Genomic DNA, 24937 nt, shown 5'->3' with positions numbered 1-24937 from the left:
ATGCACACATGGTAATCACAGACACACACACACACATGTAGCACATGCACACACGGTAATCATAGACATACACATACACATGTAGCACATGCACACACAGGTAATCACAGACATACACACACATATGTACCACCTGCACACAAAGGTATCACAGACATACACACACACATGTACCACCTGCACACAAAGGTATCACAGACATACACACAGACATGTACCACATGCACACACAGGTAATCACAGACATACACATACACCACACACACACACAATTTTTTAATTTAAATAATTGAAAAATTTTGCAAAAATACAAAAAGCATTTCACACTGTTTTCTTTAGATTTAGTGAATTTATTAGTTTTAATTGTGTTTATTAAATGCATTTGTGATTAACTCTGAGTTGCCAGTATTGTATTGGTGTCATATTAAGAAAAGAAGTAAAACCCCTCCCCTTTGGAGTCAGTTAACCAAGAACAAGTTCAGACTTAAGTTCTCTACCTCATGCAAGCTGTGTCTTCTATCCTGTCTGCCTGTGGTCTAAGTCTGGATTACAAGTCTGTGATCTAAGTCTGAAGGCTATCTTGTGAATCTGTCCCTATGTCTCTGTCTGTTTCTGTGTGTGATTGTGCAGCTGTGTGTTCTGTCTGTGTGCATCTGTCTGGTGTGTGTGTGTGTCTGTCTGTCTGTCTGTCTGTCTGTCTTCATGTATGTATGTCCATCTGTCCCTAACAGAAAGATTTGCTTTATTCTTACTGAACAGTACAGACAGCATCCCATGGAGAAGAAACAGGATACTGTACAGAAATTTTTAACAGAGTTTTACAAAAGATTAAGTCACTGGCTCCAACTAACACCAAGTGACCCAGACAACAAACAGTACTACAAACATCGTTGTATATCAGCCAATATCTATGATGGCTATTCATCTTAGAAGATTGCTTTCAATCTCTGTATTGCTGTTTCCAGCAAATGATATCATAACACATATGCATTGTTCTGGATCATGGGCATGGAAGAGTATATAATTTAAGATTACAGCTGTACACTGGCTTAAGTTGTAGATGTTCACTACACAGGAAATCCAAGGCAAGTGAGGTTGATTGTTAGATGTTCCCTTAAAGGCAGGTTAAACTAGCAGGCTGAGTAGACAGTGTGATATCAGCCTTAAGTGACCTCAAGTGTGTACTGACTCTGGCTGTGGGGTCCAGCAGAAGTCCCAGTCTTTTAGAATGCAAGCAATACTTTCATAATATTGATCTGCCACATTAACGCTGCCATCGTACTGCAGGACTAGCCACAGATATGGTTCCTGTCACAACTATCTGCTTTTGTGACTTGTGCCATTAGGATGCCAGACTAGTCAAGGGCAGGTACAAACACTGCATGCCCCATACAGCTTTCCCAACTGGCACTGACCTAGGGCAGAAGGGCTCTATCACACTGTCACTGTTAACCTCGACAACAGTCTAAGAAGCAGATGACACTGTGCCATGAGCTGAGGCTGGGGAGTAAACGGTTAAGTGTCTCCTCTCTCGAGCAATGTAAAGGTTACCAACTCACTTGGCATTCTTTTCTGCTTCCAAAAGAGCTTCTGCCAGGTCCTTCTGGACTTTCTCTGCTTCCTTTGTTAATTTCCTGTCATTGGCCCGAACCAGACAAAGTTCCCTGAAAAAAAGAAAAAGAAAAAAGAACAACAACAAAAAATTCAAACTTGAAGTTGAAAACATCCAAAAAATTTCTCCCCTACAAATCAGATTTACACATGATTTCAGTTACTGTGTGTCTCTCCCTTCATTGTCTATAACCCTCCAGTGCACAGCCTGGGTGGAATCTTGTCAGGTTTTGCGACAGACTTGGGCTAACAGCAAAAGGCAGAACAACATGGCAGGCACATCCTTTAGAACAGCAGGGACAGGTGCCGTCCCCTCCTCTGGCCTGTCTAGCCTGGGCTCTTTATTCTTGCCCCTGGTCATCTTGACACAAGGTTAGCCAAGTAACCTTAATTGCTATATCATATTTCTTTCCTTTGGAAGTTAAACACTAGTATCTACAACCATGGAAGTGCTCTGGAAATATAAGATATGTATCTATAATGTGGATCAAGTTTTTCTCCAACTAATACAGGCAACATTTTGGCTTTCACTTAGGATGAGTAACCCCTTCTGTCCACCAACTGCACCCAGTTCTCCTGGCTTCCTTGCTAAGCACTGAAGACAAAGGAGCCTTGGCCTTTTACCTCTCCATGATTAACATTGGCTACAGGTAAAGACAAGGCTCTGGCTTCTGCTTTGTGTTGCAGAGCCTCAAAGTTTTCACCTGGTCAGTTCCTCAATCACGTTCTTGAAGTTATACAGTTCTTCTAAGATGCGCTGGTCCATCATCCGCTGAGTCACCAGGTCTTTGTAAAATTCAATCATCTGCCGGGCAATATGGTCAAGCATTTGCACGTACTTCTCTCTGGAGGAAACAAAAGGGGCTGACTGGGAGGCCAGGGCCAGGCTCCTCGCCCGAGCACATACTCGGAACCAACAAGTGAGTTAGAACCAAAGACAAGCCCATTACGAATATAGATAATATCTGAGACAGAAAAAAAAAATTAGGACGTGTTTTAGTTCTAAGTTGTAAACTCTTTTGAGAGAGGAACACGTCACACATCTCTCTTTATATTAGTAGCCAGAGTGCCTTGAGTACAGTGAGATTTTAAATAGTTGAATTCATAGATGACATTTTCCTCAAACTGACTAAACGTAAAAAGACACCAACTATATAAGGACTGTTAAGGTGCTTTCATTCAAAGCGGCTGCTACTTTTGCTCTTGGTCCTGTAGTACATTGGTCTCACCGGTCTCACTGGTGCCCACGAGAGCTGCTTGTCCTGCTGTTACTTCAGCTGGTGCTCCTCACAGTGTTCTATCTACTCTTCCAACCCTAACCAGGCTCTAATGGCCTTGCTTCTAGTTTCTCAGACCAGTCACTCAGCAGGAGGAGGAAATTTACACTGAGAACTCGCTCTAGAGGAAAAACTTGTTGAGTCTGAGATGTGGATCAGCAGGTAAGGGCTCTTGCCACACCAACCTTGTGAGTCGGCTTCAGTGGAAGGAGAGAACTAATTTTGCAAAATTGACCACTGACCTCCTTGTGCCCTCATACACACATGATACACAAATATACAATAATAATAGTTTGGGGGGCTGGAGAGGTGGCTCAGCAATTAAGAGCACCATCTGTTCTTCCAGAGGTTCTGAGTTCAATTCTCAGCAACCACTTGGTGGCTCACAGCCATCTGTACTGGAATCTGATGCCCTCTTCTGGTGTGCAGATGTACATGTAGATAGAGCACGCATATACATGTAAAATTAAAAAACAAATAGATAAATAAATAAATATTAAAATAATAATAATTTTAAAAAATAAATGGGTGGTGCACACCTTTAATCCCAGTACCTCCCACATACCAGAAGGCAGATCTTTGTGAGGTCAAGGACAGCCTGGTCTACACAGTGAGATTCTGATTCAAAGAAAAAAAAATTCAGAGGATATTTAACAACAGATTGGGCCAGCCTGGTCTACATAACAACTGTCCAACCAACCAGGACTATGTAGTGAGATCCTGTTTTTAAAAAAGAAAGGAAGAAAAAAAAAAGAGCTGTTCAGAAAGGAGTCTCCAGTTCTACAAGAAAATGAAATTGCAGGTATACTATTCGGCCACTGCATTCTTTCAACTTTTTGGACAGAACCAAAGTTAAAAGAAGGATTATTATAGTAGCAATAGTATTTGTCATCTTCACCATTAATAGCTACATATAATGAGCACAGGCTTCTGCTTTCCTTTTTAAATTTAACCTAGTCATTATTATTCTGAGATGGGGCTGTGTGTGCTCATGGGTATGAAGGTGACAGGGCACATGTGGAGGTCAGAGGGCAACTGTCTGAAGTTGGTCCTTCCATGGTGGGTTTCAGGTCACCAGGCTTGCATGGGTAGCACTCTATTCTCTGGGCCTGTGCTCGCTCAGCTCTGTGCTCTACCCCTGTGCCTGTGCTCACTCAGCTCTGTGTTCTACCCCTGTGCCTGTGCTTGCTCAGCTCTGTGCTCTACACCTGTGCCTGTGCTCGCTCAGCTCTGTGCTCTACCCCTGTGCCTGTGCTCGCTCAGCTCTGTGCTCTACACCTGTGCCTGTGCTCGCTCAGCTCTGTGCTCTACCCCTGGGCCTGTGCTTGCTCAGCTTTGTGCTCTCACTTAAATTTCAGGACATCCACCCCAGGAGTTCCAGGCTAACCTGGGCTATATAACAAGTTTGAAGCTAGCCTGCCCTACATGAGACTCTGTTTCAATAATTAGTCAGTTAGACCTTTCCAGTGTCCTGTCAAACATCTCATTACTTGACACAGTAGGCACTTGGTGAAACCACTGGTTTATAGTGGCTGGGGTCATGGAAACCTTCACAGTGGTGACCTTCATTCAGATGAGAAAATAAAGGCTCTGACTTTTGCCCAGCACTTATGCCAAAATTAACATTTTACTATAGAAATGAAAACTAAATAAAAGTTGGTTCCATAGACATATTTTTGTAGCTTTCTCAAAAGTATATGCAAGCACAACTCAAACATATTTTAAGAGATGCATGTATAGCAATAGTGTAGAATCCTATTAACATGGATAATTAATATGTACAATAATTACACAACTTTTGAAGTGGGGAACCTGAAACATTTCATTAATAGTTCTAACCTGATTCTTGACAGGAGCTCTCCTCTGTCTGCGCAGTCCACGCTGACCTGTCGAATCAGTTCATGAAACACTGTGTTGTAAATGCTCTGTTCCCTCTTCAACACACTCATCAGCTGGTGCATCTAGCAGAGGTAAGCCACGTGGACGGTGCTTATCACAGGCTGTCAGCCAAATCATTTTGAGAAGTAAATACTCGAAAAGTGAGCATGGCTTATAGAATCTTGGTTGACTCAATGCATTTTCATTTGCATATGTACATATCCAGAAAGGACTTTTAAAGTTTAGCTAATGGGCTGGAGAGATGGCTCAGAGGTTAAAAGCACTCACTGACTGCTCTTCCAGAGGTCCTGAGTTCAACTCCCAGAAACCACATGGTGGCTCTCAACCATCTGTAATGGGATCTGGTGCTTTCTTCTGGTGTGTCTGAAGACAGCAACAGTGTACTCACATATGTAAAGTAAATCTTTAAATAAAATAAAATAAAATCTAGCTAATTTTGGATGATTTTATGAGATGCACTGAAAATACAGATACCACTCCTGAATTGTGACCTCCAAAACGAAGCCTGATTCTGATCATGAGTCTACATCAGAGAAACCCAAAATGAGACAAATGCTATAAACAAAATAGCCTATGAATGGCAAGAAAAGCAAACAAATGCTGATAACTATTTGAGACTGACGCTATCTAAAACAATGACAACTAGTAGCACCCAGGGATCCTGGGATCCCGGGACCCTAGGCTGGATGGGGATAGCTTATTAAACCCATTAGAGGAACAACTGGTGAGTTATAAAATCTGAATACGAGGGGATACTATCTTATCCATCACGTATCGATCAAATGCATGCTCCTCAGACTCGCTGGCAAGTGCCTTTTCCCACTAAGCTGTCTTACCAGCCCTCTTGTTGTTTATTTGTTTTCAGATATGTACTTACTATATAGCCCAGGCTGGGTTGGAACTTGAAACTCTTCTGCCTCAACCCTCAAATGCTAAGAAGGCTATAGACCTTCTTACCACCAGCAGCTATGTGTTTCAAAATAACCAAGAGAGCAGTTAGGGATGTGACTTGGCTGGTAAAGTGCCTGAAAAGCCCTGGGTTCAATCCCTAGCACCATATAAACCAGGCATGTTGGTATCTTGAACCCTTGAAAGATGGGGACAGAAGGATCAGAAGTTCAAGGACATCCACAAAAGTTGAGAGTCACCTCCTGATACATACTGAGTTCAAGGCAAGCCCGGCTTACACAGATCCTATTTCAAAAGAAAACATCTAGTAAAGAGATTCTAAAAGTACCAGTGCACGGAAATGATAAATCTTGGAGGATATGGGAATTATCCTATCTGATCACTACACTTTGTATAAGGAAATGTTATCCCACTCCATAAATATGTGTAGGTTAAATATAAAACTATGCAATCAGATCAACCCATGGAGCCTTGAGAAAGAGAGAAGCAATAACAATGATTCAGTCAACAAAAGCAAGGTTTTAACCCTGGCTCTGTAAGGTTGGACTAGAACTGAAAACCCATCACCTGCCATTTTTACTGTCCTTCCCCATTTGGATATAGAGCCTTGCGTGTGCATGTATGTGTGTGTGTGTGTGTGTGTGTATGCGTAGGTTTATGTAAATCCATGCTATCATGTTTGCACAGTAATGACATCAGCTAATGATTCCTCTCTCAGGACACATGACCAAACAACATACTACCATACAGACATGGCAGTGTTTGCCGTATCAGGTATTTTCTAAGTGCTTTCTCAGTGCTGTCTAAGTGGGTCATTCAATCTCACTCCCAACCCATGTGGCAATACAAGTATTACTTCTAACCAACAGGTTAGGAAATGCAGGTGCAAACATGTGAGATGGTTTCCCCATACTGCTCACTAGTAAGTCGCAGAGTCAGATTCCCGACCACACTGGACCTCCCAGGCACGCGCTCTTCTTCCCCCGGGGGCTACTCCGGCAGGTGGGAGGTTACCTTGGTTGGCCCTACGTAATTCTCATTTTCGACTCCAGCCCTCTCCAGCATGGTGTCCATCACGTCGCTCAGCTGGGCCACTTCTACCCTCTTATTAGGTTTCCTGAAGAGCAGAGGGGCAGACCAGGTAAAGGAGATCTCACACGCCATCTTCAGATCACAGTACAATATGGACACTTCAGAAAGTATATAGACCATAAAATACTAAGGCCAGCTTAAAGGGTTAGGCCCAGACGTGTTTATTTAGTGGTATACCAGTAGCATAGGTTAAAGCAATAAAAACAAAAATGGTGTAATCTTTTTCTTACAAAAAATAATTCTGCCAGGCTGTGATTGCCCACACATTTAATCCCAGTACTTATGAGGCAGAGGTAGGTGGAACTCTGAGTTCGAGGCCAGTCAACTCTGTAGAGCAAGTTACAGGCCAGCCATGACTACAGAGAGATCCTGTCTCAAAATCTAATACTAATAATTATTATTATATGTTTTATATTATTACTGTACTAGTTAATTATATGTAAATTATAGTTAATATATTTATACTATATATAATTTATATCATATACAATAAATGTTATAGTATATAATAGTAAATATTAATATATAATATGTAACATATATGTGATATATATATATACAATGTAACAAGATGTATATTAATATATTACATAGTTGGTAGGATCAATACATTAATAATAATTACTATAGTTATATTATTCTAGTTATTATTATTTATTATTGTTGTTATTATTATTGTTAATCTCACTACCAAAGATACTATATAACCATATATAGTTATACATGAACACAGAACACACAGAAAAGGAGGGAGACATAAATACCAAACTTCAAGACAGGGTCATTTCAGAGTGTGAGAAAAGACAAAAGAAAGGCAGCAATGCAGAAAGATTCTAACAACGTACAAAATATAAAAGCACATTATAGTGCTCAAGGTCCATGCTATGTATACTGTTTGAATACGCCACTGGTCACAGGAACACAGCTAACTGAATGATACTCTTATAGGCAATAATTACCTGCTGGGGTCTCTGCTATGACTTGAATGCTTTTGTATAATAAAGTACCAGGAAAAGGAACATGTATGTAGTTACTCTTTCCAAGAAACACATGAGAAAGTCATCTGTACTTACATGGATGGGAAGAGCAACAGCCTGTTCTCACTGTCCGTGAGGAGGGTGGTATATTTGCTGCAACAAATGAGATAAGAAAAACATTTAAAAAAAAAAAAAACATTCTAGGGCTCAAAAGTGTAAGACAGTGGTGGAAAACTAGACCCTGGGGCAGAGAGATGGGAAGGAAAATAAAGGAGGAAGGAAACATCTGACCTGCCCATCAGTTAGCATACCAAAGACCCAACACCTTGGTTCCTAAGACCCATTCTTCCCTGAAAGAAACGTGTGGAGTAGGAGATGAAAGAAATACAGCACAACAAAGCTAAAGCCTCAATGAAACTTAGAAGCTTAGACACAATTATTCAAAGATCCTTTATGTGCATTCAAGACCAGCCGTAAATATCTACACAGAAATATTACGACGCTGATCAAATGTGGGACACTTTTAGTAAAGGATATTTAATTCCATTTCCTGATATATGAAAATACAAAGATTTCCTTGATTCATTAAAACAAACAAAAGACTTAGGTCTGCAGTTCCAACACATGGGAGGCAGAAGCAGGAAGATCAGTTTAAGCTCGCCTCCTCTTCAGAGAGTTTGAGACCATCTGAACCACATGAGACTTTTTTTTAAGGCCTTTGAGCAGGTAAAAGTACAATCATCCTGAGTTTGATGCCCAGGACCCACATGGTGAAAGGAGAGACCTGACTCCCAAAAGCTCTGCTCTGATGTGCACCCCCATAACTCCCCACACACAAATAAATAAGTGAAAGAAAAGTGCCTTTTGGCATTTTCAAAGATGGCAGGGTGGGCTTGGGATGTAGCTCAATGGTAGAGCCCTTGCTGCCACGTACAAAACCCTAGAGTCAAGTTCCAGTTCCAAAAATGGAAAAAGAAATGAAAAATGACATTTGTGAATTTGTAATCCTCCTGCCTCAGCTTCCTAGTGCTGGAATTACAGGCATGTCCATCACATACAACTCAACGTTCCGTTTCTTTAAAGATTTGTTTTTATGTGTATGTGTGTGTGCCTGAGTGTATGTGTGTGTACCACATGCTTTCAGATGCTTTCAGAGACAGAAGAACACATCAACACCCCTAGAACTGGAGTCCAGGAAGTTATAAATTGCCATCTGATGCTGAAACTCAAACCTGGGTTTTTTTCTGCAAGGGCAGCAAGTGATCTTGAGTGTTGAGTCATCTCCTCAGCTCTGAAGTTCCACTTTTAGAAATATTGAAACTTAATGACAGAAAAAAACTATAGAACTATTTAATCATGAAAACCCCAAATTCTTGTGTTCCCCTATCAAGAGTTTTTACTTGCTTTACCTTAACAAATCTATATTCACTCTGCTTTAAAAATAAACAGAAGGAGGAAGAGAAAGAAGAGGCAATAGTAAAAGAAGAAAGGAAGAAAATCAGAGAGAGAGACAGACAGACAGAGAAAGAAACAGAGAGAGGGGGGAGGGAGGGAGGAGAGAGAGAGAGGGAGGAGAGAGAGAGAGGGAGGGGAGAGAGAGGGGGGAGAGAGAGAGAGAGAGAGAGAGAGAGAGAGAGAGAGAGAGAGAGAGAGAGAGAGAGAGAGAGAGAGCATCAGGAGGTTTTCTGCCTTTGTTTTGTTGTGATCGTTCCTAACCTGTGGTGCCTGGGCAGCTTGCCCACACATCTCTTACCACATTAGGAAATGAGTGTGCTCTTCACAGATCCTTTTAAGCATGAAAGGAGAACACAGCTCATGTCAGATATTCGGATATTCGACAGAACATCCTGGTACTCACTCGTCATAACACTCCAAACCCGAAACGCCTGTATTTGACACAATATGAAATTCTTCAGGAACCAAAGTGTCTGCTAATGTCTTCCGCTTATATAGAAAAAAAGAAAAGGATGAATATATTAATATAAGAGAAACACTTAAGTTACACGCTTTAGCCCCTATCCCAAAAGGAGCCGATCACTTAGCAGCTGCAGTGGCTGTGGGAAGCTTTCTTGAAGCCTGATCTCACTACAACAGCACTGCCTGGCTGGAGCACCTGCCTAATCCTGCTTCTTCTTCCAAGAGCCAGCTTTGCAGTTTCCCAACCACCATGCCCAACTGTAAATTGAGAGACTTTTGTTTATTTTTTAAACAGGGTCTCTCTATGTAGTTGTTCCTACTGTCCTAAATATCACTCTGCAGGTCATGCTGGCCTCAAACTCACAGAGATCCCCCTGCCTCTGCCTCCCAAGTGCTAGGATTGAAGGCATGCACTGCCACACCTCATCTTAAATTGAGAGAGTTTGATAAGATAAATAATAATATTAGTAATGTGAGTCAAGCATAGGCCAAAAGCTGCTTTAAGCTGGAAATACACTGTAAAATAAGCATGGATGTGAGGGCAGAGTTCCTTCTGCTGTGAGCATTACTTGGTATTGAGAAGGGCTAATTTAAGATCTTTCAAAGATACCAAAATCTAGAGCAGTGCTTCTCTACCTTCCCAATACAGTTCTTCATGTTATGATGACCCCCCCCCCCAACTAGAAAATTATTTTGTTGCTACTTCATAACTCTAATTCTACTACTGTTGTTATGAACCATAATATATGCTGGGCAGCAGATGCACATTCCTTTAATCTTAGCACTTGGGAGCAGACACAAGCAGATCTCTACAAATTCAAGGCCAGATTGGTCTACAAAGCAAGTTCCAGGACAACCAGGGAAGCACAGAGAAACCCTGTCCAAACACACACAGAGAAAGAAAGAAAGAAAGGAAGAAAGAAAGAAAGAAAGAAAGAAAGAAAGGAAGGAAGGAAGGGAGGGACAGAGGGAAGGAGAGAAAAAGAGAGAAAGAGAAGAAAATGAATTGTAGTTTTTGAAGATAAAGGGTTGCCAAGGGGGTTGCAACCCAGAGGTTGATAAACCACTGATTTAGATGTTCAACTCCATTACATAAAACAGTTTAATGTTTATTTGGGGCCTATATACATCTCTTATTTATGTTGTATTGACTCTGGGTAACTATAATGCCTCATAAGTATGTTGTTATCATGTTGAATTATTTAGTGCCATGGACCAGCTTCAGCTTGGAGAGGGGTTCTGAGGAAGAGGTGTGTGGGAGCAGAAAAAACAGACTCAAAGTCAAATTGTGGGTTACAAGATGACAGACTGTGTTCTGCTCCAGACAGTTTTCTAGATAGCCCTGTGAAGGTAGCTCCTGGCTCTATAGTCTGCTCCAGACAGTTTTCTAGATAGCCCTGTGAAGATAGCTCCTGGCTCTATAGTCTGCTCCAGACAGTTTTCTGCTCAAGACAGCTCTCTCTTGCTAGAAAAACAACAACAAATTCTAAACAAAAGAACTGTTCTTGTTCAGCTAGCACCTGTCAACAGACCAAAAGCCCAGGCTTTATTTACACACCAATTCAGTCATTACCCCCAGATTCCCTCCTGATTATCCTATGAATCAGCATCTCACAACCCCCACTCTTCTTTTAAAGATGTATTTATTTTATGTATATGAGTACACTGTAGCTGGCTTCAGACATCAGAGAGGACATCTGATCCTATTATAGATGGTTGTAAACCACCACCACGTGGGTGCTGGGAATTGAACTCAAGACCTCTGGAAGAACAGTTGGTGTTCTTAACCACTGAGCCATCTCTCCAGTCTAATTCTTAGAAAAAGACAGCAAGCACATTTTTTTTAACATGGCAAATGAATTCAGAGATCTGCCTGCCTTTGTAAACATAAACAATATGCTAGTTGGGTGGGATCTCAATCTGAGATTGCCATTACTGGCCTATCCTAGTTCTGTTCCAGGCTGACCTTGAACTCAGGAATCTGCCTGCCTTTGTTTCTGACAAGCAGGCTCACAGAGCAGCTGCCTCTGTTCTTTTAGGTCCATGAAGCCCTTCATACAATTCATATTGTGTCCTTATATTTTGCATAGTTGAAAAAATGTATATATATTCTTGAACTCATGTTTTCAGAGTTCTTTCCCACAGACTTAAGGGCTGTCCTCAAGGTCTCAACATTTACCATTTTGCTGAGACATTATCCACACCCTCACCTCCATGATTCAGGCTGCCCCTAATTATCAGAGGCATTAACCTTGGCAGAGGATATTCCTCAGTGGAGGAATGTGAAAATGTGTACATTATTATACAAACAAGCCTTGTGGCCACAACAACCACCAACACTTGTGGAGGACCCCACCCTACTGTTCCAGGTGTGGGAACCATACCATGCCATCCTTTACATAGCCAAGCCAGACTCAGCAATTTAAGTAATGACAAGAAAACATCTGTACTTGTGTAGTACAGATACATTTTTTGACAAAAAAAAATTCACTTATGGCATAGGTGAATGGAGAAGCCTTAAGTATGGAAGGACAACTAAATTCATAAATCTTTTTAGCTCCTTTTTTTTTTCTTCTTGTGGCAGTTTAAATGAGATATACCTTGTAGGCATAATATTTTTATACACTGTGTGACATTTACCCTTGTATTTGAAATTATGCTGATTTCTCTGCCCTCATAACTTATTTCAATCCAGACATGGAATTTTAATAGTTATGCCAAGAGTCTCCTGTCTCAAGTTTGTGTAAGCAATTCTTACCATTTATTCTCTGGCTTGTCAATAAATGCTGATCACCCAATGGCTGGGCAAAATAAAGAATAAAGTGGGACATCCGCCAGCCAGAGGCAGGAGAGATGAAGAGAGGGAGTAAGGATGGAGGATTTGGAGAAAGAGGTCTGGACAGAGATCACGGAAACATAGCTAAAGTCTAAAGTGCTAGATCACTAATAATATGCAAGTATCATAAGATGGAATCATAGGAGGTAGCCAGATTAGCACAGAAGGTTAAGGTAGATCATTTAATTACTCACCAACTGAGGTACAGTTTTAAATAAATCTTGGTTTTTCTGGGTAGTTTATAGATTAGCATAAGGTAAAAAATACAGTCACTGGTTTATTTCACTTCTAATATTTATATTAAAAATAATGCATTTACAATCTCTTATAAGTGTCAGGCATTTGAACTCTTGATCCTCAGTTGGTGGAACTATTTGGGAAGGATTAGGAGGTGTGGCCTTATTGGAGGACGTGATATCACGGGTTGTCAGCCTTGAGGTTTCAAAAACCTTGCACCATTTCCACTGTGCCCTCACTCTGCCCCCTACTCTTGAAAAAAGCTGTGAGGACTCAACTATTCCTGCCACCATGCCTTTGCTCCACCTTCATGGACTCTAATTCTCTGAAACCATGTTAAGCCTAATTAACACTTCCTTTTATAGGTTCTCTTGGTCGTAGTGTTTTGTCACAGCAGTAAAAAGATAACTAAAACATGTTAGAAGCAGAGAATAAGCTATTGCTATGAATCATGAACATATTGGGGTTTTTTTTGGAGAAATGTAGAAGACTTTGGAATAGAAGAACCTTTGAACACTGTAAATGGAGGTTAGTGGTTCATCCCAGTAGTCTCTGGAGAGACGGCAATGCTGAGAGCTATGAGGACTATGGAAAACCAGATCAAGAGGCTCAGAGAGGAACAATATTAGCAACTTGGCTAGAGACCTGTGATATTTTGACAAAGACTGTGACTACTTTCTGTCCTTGTCTTAATAGGTTAAATTAAGGAGTAATTTCTTCAGGGGAGGAGATTTCAAGACAGTCTAATTGACTCTGTCATGTGGCTATTAGTAATCATTCTTGTGCTGGTATATGAAGAAAAAGAGCAAGTGCGGCAGAAATAGATGCAAAATGTACATTTTTGAAGAGAAAAAGAATACTAGGAAATTTAATGTTACTGCCAAGGCTTGTGATGAAAGGAATAAGGTAATTAAATAGTGGTCTGACCCACACTGTGAATAACAGGAAAGATGTCCTCCACACTTGGGAGGCAGTAGGCAGATCTCTGGAAGATTGAGGTAACCCTGATTTACACAGCAAGTTCCAGGATATTTGGGGCTACATAGAGAGACCCTATCTCAAAGTGAGATGGGGCAGGGAACAGAGGGAGGGAAGAAGAGAGGGAGGGAGGAAAGGAAGGAGGGAGGGAGAAGAAAGAGGATGGAGTAAAAATTATCATCTACAGATATCTCTGTGTGAGTTTTCTCTGGGGAGGGAGAATCTATTCTTCCCTCATTTTGTGCTTGTAAAATCAGTAAATACTTACTCATCATAACAGTTCAGTGTGGTTTGGGGGATGGCTTAGATCTTTGATCTTTGCCCAGTAAATGCTATTGTAAAGAAAGAGCTAGAATGTATCTGAAGAGAGTGGAGCCCTGCAGGCTGTTGTTATAGTCTAGTGCTACTTTTAGAGTTTAGAAAAACACATTGAAAAGCCAAGAGTGGGAGAAAGGTCTCAAACTTACCTTATGAGGCACCATGGCACTGTTCTGTGACCGGGATGACTTGTTTGGGGGGCAGATTTTGTTCTCCCTGGTCTCTCCTTTTACGTATTTAACATCATACAGAAAAGAAATATCCCTTAAAAATTAAGAAAAATGTTTTAAAAGTGGATTTTCCTAAGAGTGTATACAACCACGCACTTCCTGCTAGTAGGTAAGGGCAGCGGAGCCGCCCTATTGTCTGTTTCCCTACTTATCTGATTTCTTAAAAATTACTTTACAACACAGGAAATGGAAGTATGATTTACAATGAATACAAGTCATTTGATCCTTAACTGCTCTGTGTCAAAAGCTGAGTCCTTTATGTTAGAATGACGATTTATGTTAGAGTTGTGTTAAAATGATGACTTTTTTTAGATTTATGTTAGTATGATAGCAGTTTACCAACCAAATAGTTTTCGAGATTTCAGTAATGGCAACGATGCCCCTGAGCTATCTGGGGTCTCTGAAACAGTAGCAGTCTTATCCCGGTGGGCTGGCTCTCCGCTTTTAGCATCACTGACATTTGGGAACACTTAAGGGGTCACAGCTGTCCAAACTCACAGCCAGGCCCAGTCTCCTCTGGAAGTGCATAGGCTTCCAGTAAAGGTTGCCTAGTTAAGGTAGAGCAGTACTTGATCCGAACTCTGGGCAGAGCAGCTTAAATCACAGTGGCATCTCTTCCTGTGCAGAGGGGAAGCAGCAGCCAGGCAGAAGGGCCCTGGCCTGGGTTGGACAGAAGAACGGGGCTGAGACTCACTCCTGAAGGGCCCACCTGTTTGGTGACCTTGGATTTAGCATCCAGCAGCAGCTTTCTGAATGGAGGCCCCTCCATGGCCAGAGTTCAAGTTTGCAGGATGAACCGGCTGACACCTGGACCAGCACTCCCGCCTCATGGAAGACTGGGCGTTAGCCAGAAGTCTACCCGCACTCTTCCTCTTCACCATCACAGCTCCTCACTCTTATCTCCAACTCCTTCCTTCCCTTCAACCTCGAATGAATCAGCGTCCCCCACAGTCATTCCTGCCGGTCGTGTGCTGGACTCCATCATGGAGCCCCGGAATCACATTCCACCATGGAGAGCTTCTGTGGAAAACGCCCACTGCCCCACGGCAACACCCTTGTCCACTGTGATAAAATACCGACCAAAAGCAACCCAGGGAAGGAAAAGGCTTACTTGGCTTACAGGTTCCAGACCATCACGGAGAGAAGCTGAGACTAGAGAGGAACTGTGCTTACTGGCTTGTTCTTCATGGATTGCTCAACCTGCCGTCTTATACAACCCAAACACCGGCCCAGACATGGCACTGCTTCTAGTGCAAGGATCGCTAATCAAAAAACATGCCCACAGGCCTGTCTGATGGAGACCATGACTCAGCTGGGGTCCATCCTCCCAGGTAGCTCTAGTTTGTGCCTAGGTGACAAAGACTAACCAGAACATTAATAACAAGACTGTTCCCTTCTGAAAATCTTCCTCCCAGCATGCACTGCTGTTACAGTGTTGTGATGTAGCTAGCTAGAATCTATCATCTAAGTCTTCCTGTTAAAGGTCAAACTCCCTCAAGTTACCTTACAGAAGGCACGTCGCCTCCCTTCTGAAACTGCTGCAGAGACCTCATGAGGACTTCCCTTCGCTGAGATAATCTCATCCATTTTCTGCCACTACCTAGAATACTTTTTTGACTACCCCTCTGTCTGAAGCCAGTCTCCTGGACTCCCCCCTTGTTTTCGACACTCCTGAATCTTCTGTCTGCCCCATCTGCTACTCCTTGGAACTTCTGTGTCTTGATCCTCTATAGATGCTCTGCAAAACTGTGTCGTCTATGCCTGTAGCTCTCAACCTGTGGGTCTCAAGCCCTCCAGGTTGAACGGCTCTTTCTCAGGGCTCTCATATCAGATATTCTGCATATCAGATATTTATATTATGATTAACAACTACCAAAATTCCAGCTATGAAGTCACAATTAAATAATTTTATGGTAGAGGGGTCACCCCAGTGTGAGGAACTGTCTAACTAGACTCTATCCATCATCTACGTGAGAAACTATATTCAAGGGGGCAGCATTTGGAAGGTTGAGAACCACTACCCTACCCTTTCTTTCTTAGCCAAGCCAACAAATCTGCTGTTTTACCCTCCTCTATTTGCTGGGCTGTCATCAAAATCTCGGCATCGAGACCCAATCCCTCCCTATTCTTTGCCCTCAGCCCCCCCTCCTCCCAATCTACTGCTAACACCGATTAACTTGACAGCTGCCCTCAGATCAGAATGGCAGCCAGTTCTCTCATTTCATGCCAATAGCAAATCTCTAGTCTGATTTGTCATTACTTTTCATGTGGACTCTTGGGTTTTTAGGGTCTGTCCTATATACTTCTGTCGGACTTTTCCCCGTAAGGCACCATGTATTTAAAGTGTAATGTTGTCACGTCGCCCGCCACCCCTCCACCTAACGTTAAAGCAGACTTTGGCCTGACTTGTGCTCACCGTCCACTCACTCTGCATTGCTGATGCTACAGAGGACACTGGCTGACTCTGCCAGCCAGGTGTCCCCTCCCTTTCCATCCACGGTCTAGTTCTCTCGTTTTCCTTTGAGTAATTACCCTGCTCCTCTGGTAGGTCTCTCAAATAAAATGCTGGGTGCCAGCAAGATGTTTCTGTGTGTGAAGACACCTGCCACATAGCCTGAGGACGTGCATTCGATCAGTGGGACCCAAACAGAGGCAGAAGAGGAGCATCAACTGCACAGCATTGTCCAGTTGATCTAACATCCCATCTAACCATCCTGGGAAGGCTGTGACACACACACACACACACACACACACACATACACACACACCACAATGCTAATAAAATATAAACAATATTTTTAAAAGATCATTCAGGGAAAGCAATTACTGAACAAGCTGAGTTTGACTGCCAGAATTCACAGTGCAGAGAGAAAAAGGACTAGGGAAAGTTTTCCTTTGCTTCCCCCCCCCCCCCACACACACACACATACCACGGTATGAGCACACACTAAACAAATACGAGTAATAATTCAAAACATAAGGAAATGTAGTCACAGTAGTGACCTGGTCATTTGCATTAAAATATGTCACGTGAAGAGGTCACGACATAACAGTGGTAAGTGCACACACTTGACAGTTTTCATCTGACAGAAACACCCGAACAATGAGAGAAGGCAATGCAGAGGTTAGAACAAAGGCTAAGGCACATGACTGAAAACATCCTACTAAGCACATGCCTTTAGTCACAGCACCCAAGAGACACAGACAGGTGGCTCTTTGCTAGAGGTCAGCCTTGGGTGCATAGTTAGTTCTAGGCCAGCCAAAGCTACAAAGTGAGTGAGACTCTGTATTTAAAAAAAGAAGAAGAAAATAAAATGTCATACTGAAATTTAATAAAAGGAAGGTTTTCCTTTGCTCACAGAAAGTCTGTGTGAAGTCTTTGTGACGCAGGTCACAGGAATGCTAGATCCATGTCAAGGAGAAGCAGACATTACATTCATATCGCAGTGGGATTTACATCCTCCCTCCCTTTCATGTAAATATACAATTCTACACAATTCTGCATCTACTGCATTCTTACGTAGCATGGTAGGTACACCTTTAATCTCGCACTTGGGAGGCAGAAGCAGGTGATCAAGACCAGCCTGGCCTGTGCAGTAAGCTCCAGGTTAGCTAAGGCTCTGCAATAAGACCATATCTCAAGAAATATTACACAACTTTATTGTTGCTGGGGATGTGTGAGGGTGTAAACATAGGCACAAATATACCATAGTGCTCATTTGGCAGCTGGATGACAATGTGGGGAGTCAGATCTCTCCCTGAGTTGGGAATGAGTTCAGGTACCAGGCTTTCAGAGCAAGAGCTCTATCTGCTGAGCCAGGGAGCTTGCCTCAGCAGTGTTGCTAAAAGTCTATTTTCTGCACTCAATCATTTCCTGGTTAAAATCCTGAGATTTTTTTTTTTTTTTTTACATTGAATGCTGACTGGTGGAGCCATCAGAAAGACTCTGAGATGCTAAATGCTTTCTTGACTGTATTTTATTGCTGTGCTCTGAATATTTGACATTCCTAAACAAATTGCTTCTTGTCCCTACCAGCTGTGTCATTTTCTATGTGCACAGGTCCAATGGGGGTGTCACAGAACTAAAATTAAATGTTGATGATGGCTGTGCTGTGGATTTGGGGGAGGGGGATAAGAACCCCGCCTGTGCTGACTAGTGTTTTTGTTTTATTAACTTGACTTGGCTACAGTAATCTAGAAAGAGAACCTCAGTTAATGAACTGCCCCGTCACATTGCCTGTAGGGCTTTTTCTTAAATAATGACTGAGGTGTGTGTGCCGCCCCTGGGCAAACTGAACCAGCCAAAGCGAGCAAAACAATTTATCCATGGAACTTTTACTTCCGGTTCCTGCTTGGACTCCCCTCAGCGGCGCAGTGTGGCCTGAGAGAGAGAAGAAACAAACCCTCTCTGCCCTAAGTTGCCTTTGATCACAGTGTTTTATTACAGTGAGAGAAACCCTAAGATGTCCTCATCTGGTTGTTGGCAGGCTTCACTCCTGGAGCTCATGGACTGAGGCTGTTTCCTTGATGGGCATCAGCTGAGTTGTATTCAGTTACACGTTTCCATTTGTTTCCTCCTGTTCTGCCATCCTTGGTTGGTCTCACCTCCTGACCTACTCAGCCATCTTCCCTTTCTACCCTTAGAGCCCGGTGCTTATGCTGGGCTCACTAACAATAGCCATAATTTCTCTATCTTTAACCCTCATGACCTCTGCTAAGTCTTCTGCTGCTGAGCTCCGTATTCACAGTCCTGGGGTTACAGTGGGGATGGGGTACTGAGATCTGTATTCACAGTCCTGGGGTTACAGTGGGGATGGGGTACTGAGATCTGTATTCACAGTCCTGGGGTTACAGTGGGGATGGGGTACTGGGATCTGTATTCACAGTCCTGGGGTTACATTGAGGATGGGGTACTGGGATCTGTATTCACAGTCCTGGGGTTACAGTTAGGACGGGGTGCTGGGATCTGTATTCACAGTCCTGGGGTTACAGTGAGGATGGGGTACTGGGATCTGTATTCACAGTCCTGGGGTTACAGTTAGGACATGGTGCTGGGATCTGTATTCACAGTCCTGGGGTTACAGTGAGGATGGGGTACTGGGATCTGTATTCACAGTCCTGGGGTTACAGTTAGGACGGGGTGCTGGGATCTGTATTCACAGTCCTGGGGATACAATGAGGATGGGGGTTGCTACTACTTGATGTCCACATTTTAAGAATTTCCACTGAGATAACATTTGACATTAAGTCTTTTAGTAAGTTTACTGCAACATTCAGATAGAACTAACTAGTTAACTTTTCAAAACACTTCAAACATTTTATAACTACTAATTACTATACTAGAAATTACAACCAATATCTGAAGGCATAAGATTATTTAAGCCACAACGAAAGCCACACAGCCAAGTTTCTGCTGCTCTTCATACCGTTCAGCACAGCTGAGTGATAACAGCCCACACTTAGCATGTTATGGTTGGAGATGCTCCAGCCTCCACCCTCTCATTTCTGTGTGTCCTGTATCCCTGCAGGCACATAACACTGAGCAACTCTATTCACCCCTTTTCACAAATGAGATTAAATGTCCTACTTAAGTGTGGTAACCTTCCAACTGAACTCGGCATGAAAGCATGGGGATTTTAATAAATGGAAACACTTTTAAATGAACAGACCACAATCTTCATGGAACAAAATCTGACAGAGTATTTTGGGGAATGATACAAAACATTAGTATTTGATTATTTAATTTGAAATAGTATAAAAAGGTTAAGGGTTCCTGTAGTGAGAATTCTGGAATTTTGGTTTCCTTTTTAAAAAATAGAAATATAATAAGAATATGTTTTGGTTTTAATTCTAGGTATAAGATACGGAACTGCTTCACCGCAGCTATGATTTACCTCATGTCTAAGGTAATGGTTTTGCCAGCTGCAGATGATTTCTGAGATTATGTGCCACTTGGAATTCTGGGAAATTTTCAGAGAGTATATAAATGTGAGAGCCCCAATAGGCAGGGTTGGGGGTTGTTGGACATTTAGGAGGCTTGCGTGCAGTTTATTAGTAGTTATGCTCAAAAAAGAAACCAGAAAAGAGGAATTCGATTCAGATCTATCTCTATCTCTCCTCTATTCTTATTTCTCTCCTTTCTAGTGGTAGGGGGTGTGCTGGCTGGTTTTGTGCCAACTTGGCACAAGCTGGAGTTATTACAGAAAAAGGAGACTCAGTTGAGGAAATGCCTCCGTGAGATCCAGCTGTAAGGCATTTTCTCAATTAATGGTCAAGGGGGGACTGTGATCTGGAAGTGTAAGCCAAATAAGACCTTTCCTCCCCAACTTGCTTTTTTGTTCATGGTGTTTCATTGCAGTATTAGAAACCCTGACAAAGATGGTCAGGGAATCTGGGGTGGGAATAAAGGGTGGGGAAAAAGAGAACCCTCAAAGTAGCAAAGAACTCACAAGGCTACATGTATGGGGGAAAAAAAGAATAAATTAGATTCAAAGAGCTCTATCTCTCTCCCCCTCCTTTCTCTCCTATCTAGTGATGGGGGGGGTGAAACTGGGGGAAAAGGGTGGGAAAAAGGAGAACCCACAAAGTAGCAAAGACCAGCTACAGGTTCCCTTTGAAAAGACCGGGGAAACTAGCCTATTCATCAAGGTTTTCCACATCATGTTCCCTCTAAAATATACAAAAACTATGGACACCTACAGATACGAGATGTACTGAGGGCTTCGATTTGGTAGATCTTGTCCTTTTTAATACAGAGCAAAAAAAAAAAAAAAAAAAAAAAAAAAAAAAAAAAGAAGAAGAAGAAGAAGAAAAAAGAAAAAAAAAACACAGAAACTACAGGAAGAAGTATACAATGCTTGAAAAAAATAAAACAAAGACAAACAAACCCAACAGGCCAAGTGTGGGAGAAGGTTCAGAGGATAACGGTGCTTTCCACCGATCACGACAGTCTGAGCTCAATTCTCAGGACACATTCAGTGGGAGGAGAGAACCCACTCCTCCTACAAGGTGCTTCTAATCTCACACACGGGACATGGCACATACTGAATAAATGAATGAATGAGTGAATGAATATGTGTTTAGAAATTCAACAACCAAAAGTATGTATAGTTACTTTTATAAAGTTACTAATAATAACCATACATTATCCTTTCAAAATGCTCATTTATCAATAATCCTGCAAGTGTCAAAATCTGTAACTGTTTACTGTTGCGGCCCTGCCACCCCCCACATCTGCCACAGAAGAATGAGAAAACAGTTCTATCTGCATATCTACACCCCACGCTCTTACTCCTTTACCTTCCAGCCCCTTTTAGAGAGACGGGATGATCAATCAGGTATTTGAATTTATTCCTTCGAATAGGGTGCTGCCAGACATGATCTACAAGACGTGGAAGGGCACCCTGCGGGGAAAAAAAAGCAAAAAAACCACAAATGTCCAGCAGAGGGCACTCTGGTTAAAGAAAATGTTACTTATTTGACTACATCAAGGGCACTTGGATGTTTTACAGGGCAGAATACATAAAGACAAGATAGAATATTAAGAGAGCATCAACAATGTGTCCGGTAAATTTACATAAAAACAGGTTAACAGATACTCAAGCAATGGAAACATTTGCTTCAAGAGACCTGAGGACTTTTTGCTTTAGTTTTTTTGGGCTTTTTTTTTTTTTTTTTTTTTTTTGAGACAGGATCTCATTGTGTAGCCCAGTCTGGCCTAGAACTCACGGCAATCCTCCTGCTTCAGCCTCTGAAGTGATGAAACTATCAGAGCCGGCCATCATGCTCAGCAAGATCTGAATCTTCTAGATGGTAAGAAGACCAGCAGCTGAGGGAGCTTGCAACCACTGGGAGAGAAAACCAGCTCCCGAGAGCTGTCTTCTGACCCTAAGCCCAAACTCACACATCAAAGAATAATAATTGTTTTTTATTTTAAATTTGTATTTTAAAAGAGCATCCCAATACACAACTTCTGCTCACCAAACACTTAATGAAGTGAATACTATATATATATGTATATATACATACATATACATACATACATACATACATATATACATACATACATATATATACATACATATATATATAAACACACACACACATATATATATAAACACCAAACATGCTAGGTGTGTGCACACAAACCTTTGGGGCTCTATGCTTCTTTGTAGGTAATAAGTTTTCAGGACAGGGACCAGCATTGGCTGCATAGTTGAGAGAGAGAAGAACTTCCTCAGGGATTTGGAATTCATTCTGAAGGGATGCGGGAAGGGGTTTGAGGTGGTTCATCATGGCTTTCTTCTCCTTTATTTCAGGAAGTCCTAAGAAAGTAAGGAAAGGCAAACTCTTGGCAGAGTGTTCTGGGGAGATAAAGTTTTCCAGACAGCCCCAGCAATGTCTTGTGTGTTTCTAACAAGATGGGTGCTTCTAGTGGATAAGCTCAGCTATAAATAATCCTTACAGTAGCGTACAGTCCACTGAAGGGTGGGGAGGGGAGAAAGGGGGATATGAGAACACGGAGATACAAGGTAAAAGGCCTGGGTTATGGAGTAACTGTACAGCCGGCTGGGACCCCACCCCCTCCACTGCCCTCAACATAAATAATGAATAGGTAGCTAACTCTGGGTAGAATGCTTGCTTAGTTGTCTCAAGTCCTTGAGTTGAATTCCTACCTCCTAGATAATGGAATTGTAGCAAAATATAAATAAGAAACAACCCAAAAAGTCCTGTGTCAGTAAGACTGGAGACAGCCTCAGCCTGACGGGCGAGGGTGACAGGGTGGCTCACTTGATTCTTGCTCTGGCACAGGTCTCATTTATCATTAAGGCTTCTTACATTTTTCCTGAAACAGAGTCTCACTATGTGGCCCTCACTGGCCTGGAATTTACTATGTATGTAGACCAGGCTGACCTAAAATTCACGGAGATTGCCTGCTCTGCCTTCCAAGTGCTGGGATTAAAGGTGTGAGCCACAAAGCAGCAGTCCCAAGGATAGAAATCTGAAAGAATCTCAAAAATAATTTTGAATCTTATACAAAGACATATTGAACCCTGTTTATCTTATCCACGTTTTTAAAGCTCCCTTAAAGTCAGAGAACAAAAAGGCAAATTCATATAGCTATTAGTATTTAAACGAAGATGAAACAGGATTCTGATTTGGTGACTGTCCAGGGTGGCTGAGGAGAAGGAGAAAATGGATTGCGAATTCTGCCAGTGGCCGTGATGGTTCTGTCCACGGCATCCTTGAAGTTTTTTTTTTACCTTTTGCCTCCTTGACAACATACAGTTTTGCCTGATTGGCCTCAGATGTTGATGAGGAGGTCAGCGAAGTGTTCGACACTTTGTGGAGAGACATAATAAACAATGCCTGCTATCACTCTCAGAAATATTCCTCCAAAAAGTTAATTCAAAAGCAAATCAAAATCGTGCTGGAACTGTCACGCTAGCTGTCCATAATTCTGTAGGCAAAACAAAGCAAATGAACAGAGAGACTTCTTGAGTGTTTGTGTTCAGACTGAAATTCAGAATTCATCTGGCATGTTTCCTTTCTTTGGGGAGCCCTCTAGGATAACTGACAGGGAGGGGTATGGGTGGGCCAGAGTCAGAGTCCAGCCCCGGAGAGTCAGGTTCTGACGCCCTACAGACTGCGGGAAGGTCAGTGCGACCCAGCTCGGCGGGCGCGAGTGGGGCGGGGCTCTCAGGGTCCTTCCAGCAAAGTCCTGCACCCTAGGAGTACACTGAGGAAGCGCAAGACGCCCGCCGGCCGCTGTACCCACAAGTTGTGTTTGGCGCCTGGCGTCGGCGGCGGCCACCCCTTTTCTGGAACGCCCTGCGTCGTCATAGCAACGCAGGACCCGTGGTTCTAATAACTTGCGGCGCGGAGCTGCCTCCCGCGGAGCCGTCAAAAGAAGAGAGATGAAAGGGAGTCTCTACACTCTCTAGATGTTCCCGTGTGGTTTTAGTCATGGGTAGTAGCAATAAGGAAGAATACTTAATCGGGCTCTTGTCTCGGATTGGGACAATCTCTCGAAGCCGCGCCTCCGAGTGCAGACTGCGCAAGCGCACCGAGCCTCCCCTAGAGACTCCCGTGGCTCCGCCCACACGAGAGAGTGACGTAGGAGTGAGTCCTTTCTGTCCTTGCATCTGTTCGCAGCTAGCATAGTCTACCTTGAGTTTGAATCAGCCAGGGCAACTTAGTGAGAGCCTTGTCTCTAAAGGAGGGGAGAAGTAAATTAGCAAACACACACCCCTAGTTCTGTTGTTCAAGTAACTTCTAGGCACTCAGTTCACGTTCGTAAGTGTTGCTCATATTAGCGTGCGGTAGCTTTCTATGTCAACAGAAGCTGAAGAAGACAAATAACTGAGCCGGATTTTCTAACCTAGGCTAATGGAGGAAATATGTTACACGTAACAAAGAAATAAACGGGCCCCAGTTTCCACTTGCTGTGGCATTGGCTCTCTAGCGTTCTCTCTACTTTGGGGAGAAGTGGAACCAGGTAGGGGTTGAGACAGGGGGTCTATAGCCCAGGTCTCCACCTCCCAAGTGCTGGGATTATTGTCATGAGTCACCACCTGTAGCTGCCAGCACCTAGCTCTTCCCAGTCTCCACCACCATGAAAAAAAAAAAAAAGTCTTTTCTTCTTAGATGCCCATC

General features: G+C 42.5%; 1 protein-coding gene across 1 annotated transcript in view; it reads right to left on the bottom strand.

Moving 5' to 3' along the window:
- AXDND1 (axonemal dynein light chain domain containing 1) overlaps positions 1–23638 on the bottom strand; it is a gene marked incomplete at both ends in the record, with an annotated part of 86433 nt that extends 62795 nt beyond the window's left edge. Inside the window, 10 exons of the mRNA XM_080932571.1 lie at positions 1560–1664; positions 2316–2456; positions 4728–4849; positions 6711–6813; positions 7862–7918; positions 9624–9709; positions 14201–14315; positions 21581–21684; positions 22430–22605; positions 23545–23638. Coding sequence (XP_080788697.1) covers positions 1560–1664; positions 2316–2456; positions 4728–4849; positions 6711–6813; positions 7862–7918; positions 9624–9709; positions 14201–14315; positions 21581–21684; positions 22430–22605; positions 23545–23638 — 1103 coding nt within the window. The remainder of the gene's footprint in view (positions 1–1559; positions 1665–2315; positions 2457–4727; positions 4850–6710; positions 6814–7861; positions 7919–9623; positions 9710–14200; positions 14316–21580; positions 21685–22429; positions 22606–23544) is intronic.
- Between the last annotated feature and the right edge of the window lie 1299 nt (positions 23639–24937).

This window comes from Micromys minutus (genome assembly GCF_963924665.1).
Source record: "Micromys minutus genome assembly, chromosome: 1".
In the NCBI taxonomy this organism is placed as follows: Eukaryota; Metazoa; Chordata; class Mammalia; order Rodentia; family Muridae; genus Micromys; species Micromys minutus.
Note: the sequence above shows the minus strand (reverse complement) of the source record. Positions and strands in the feature narration are given on the sequence as shown.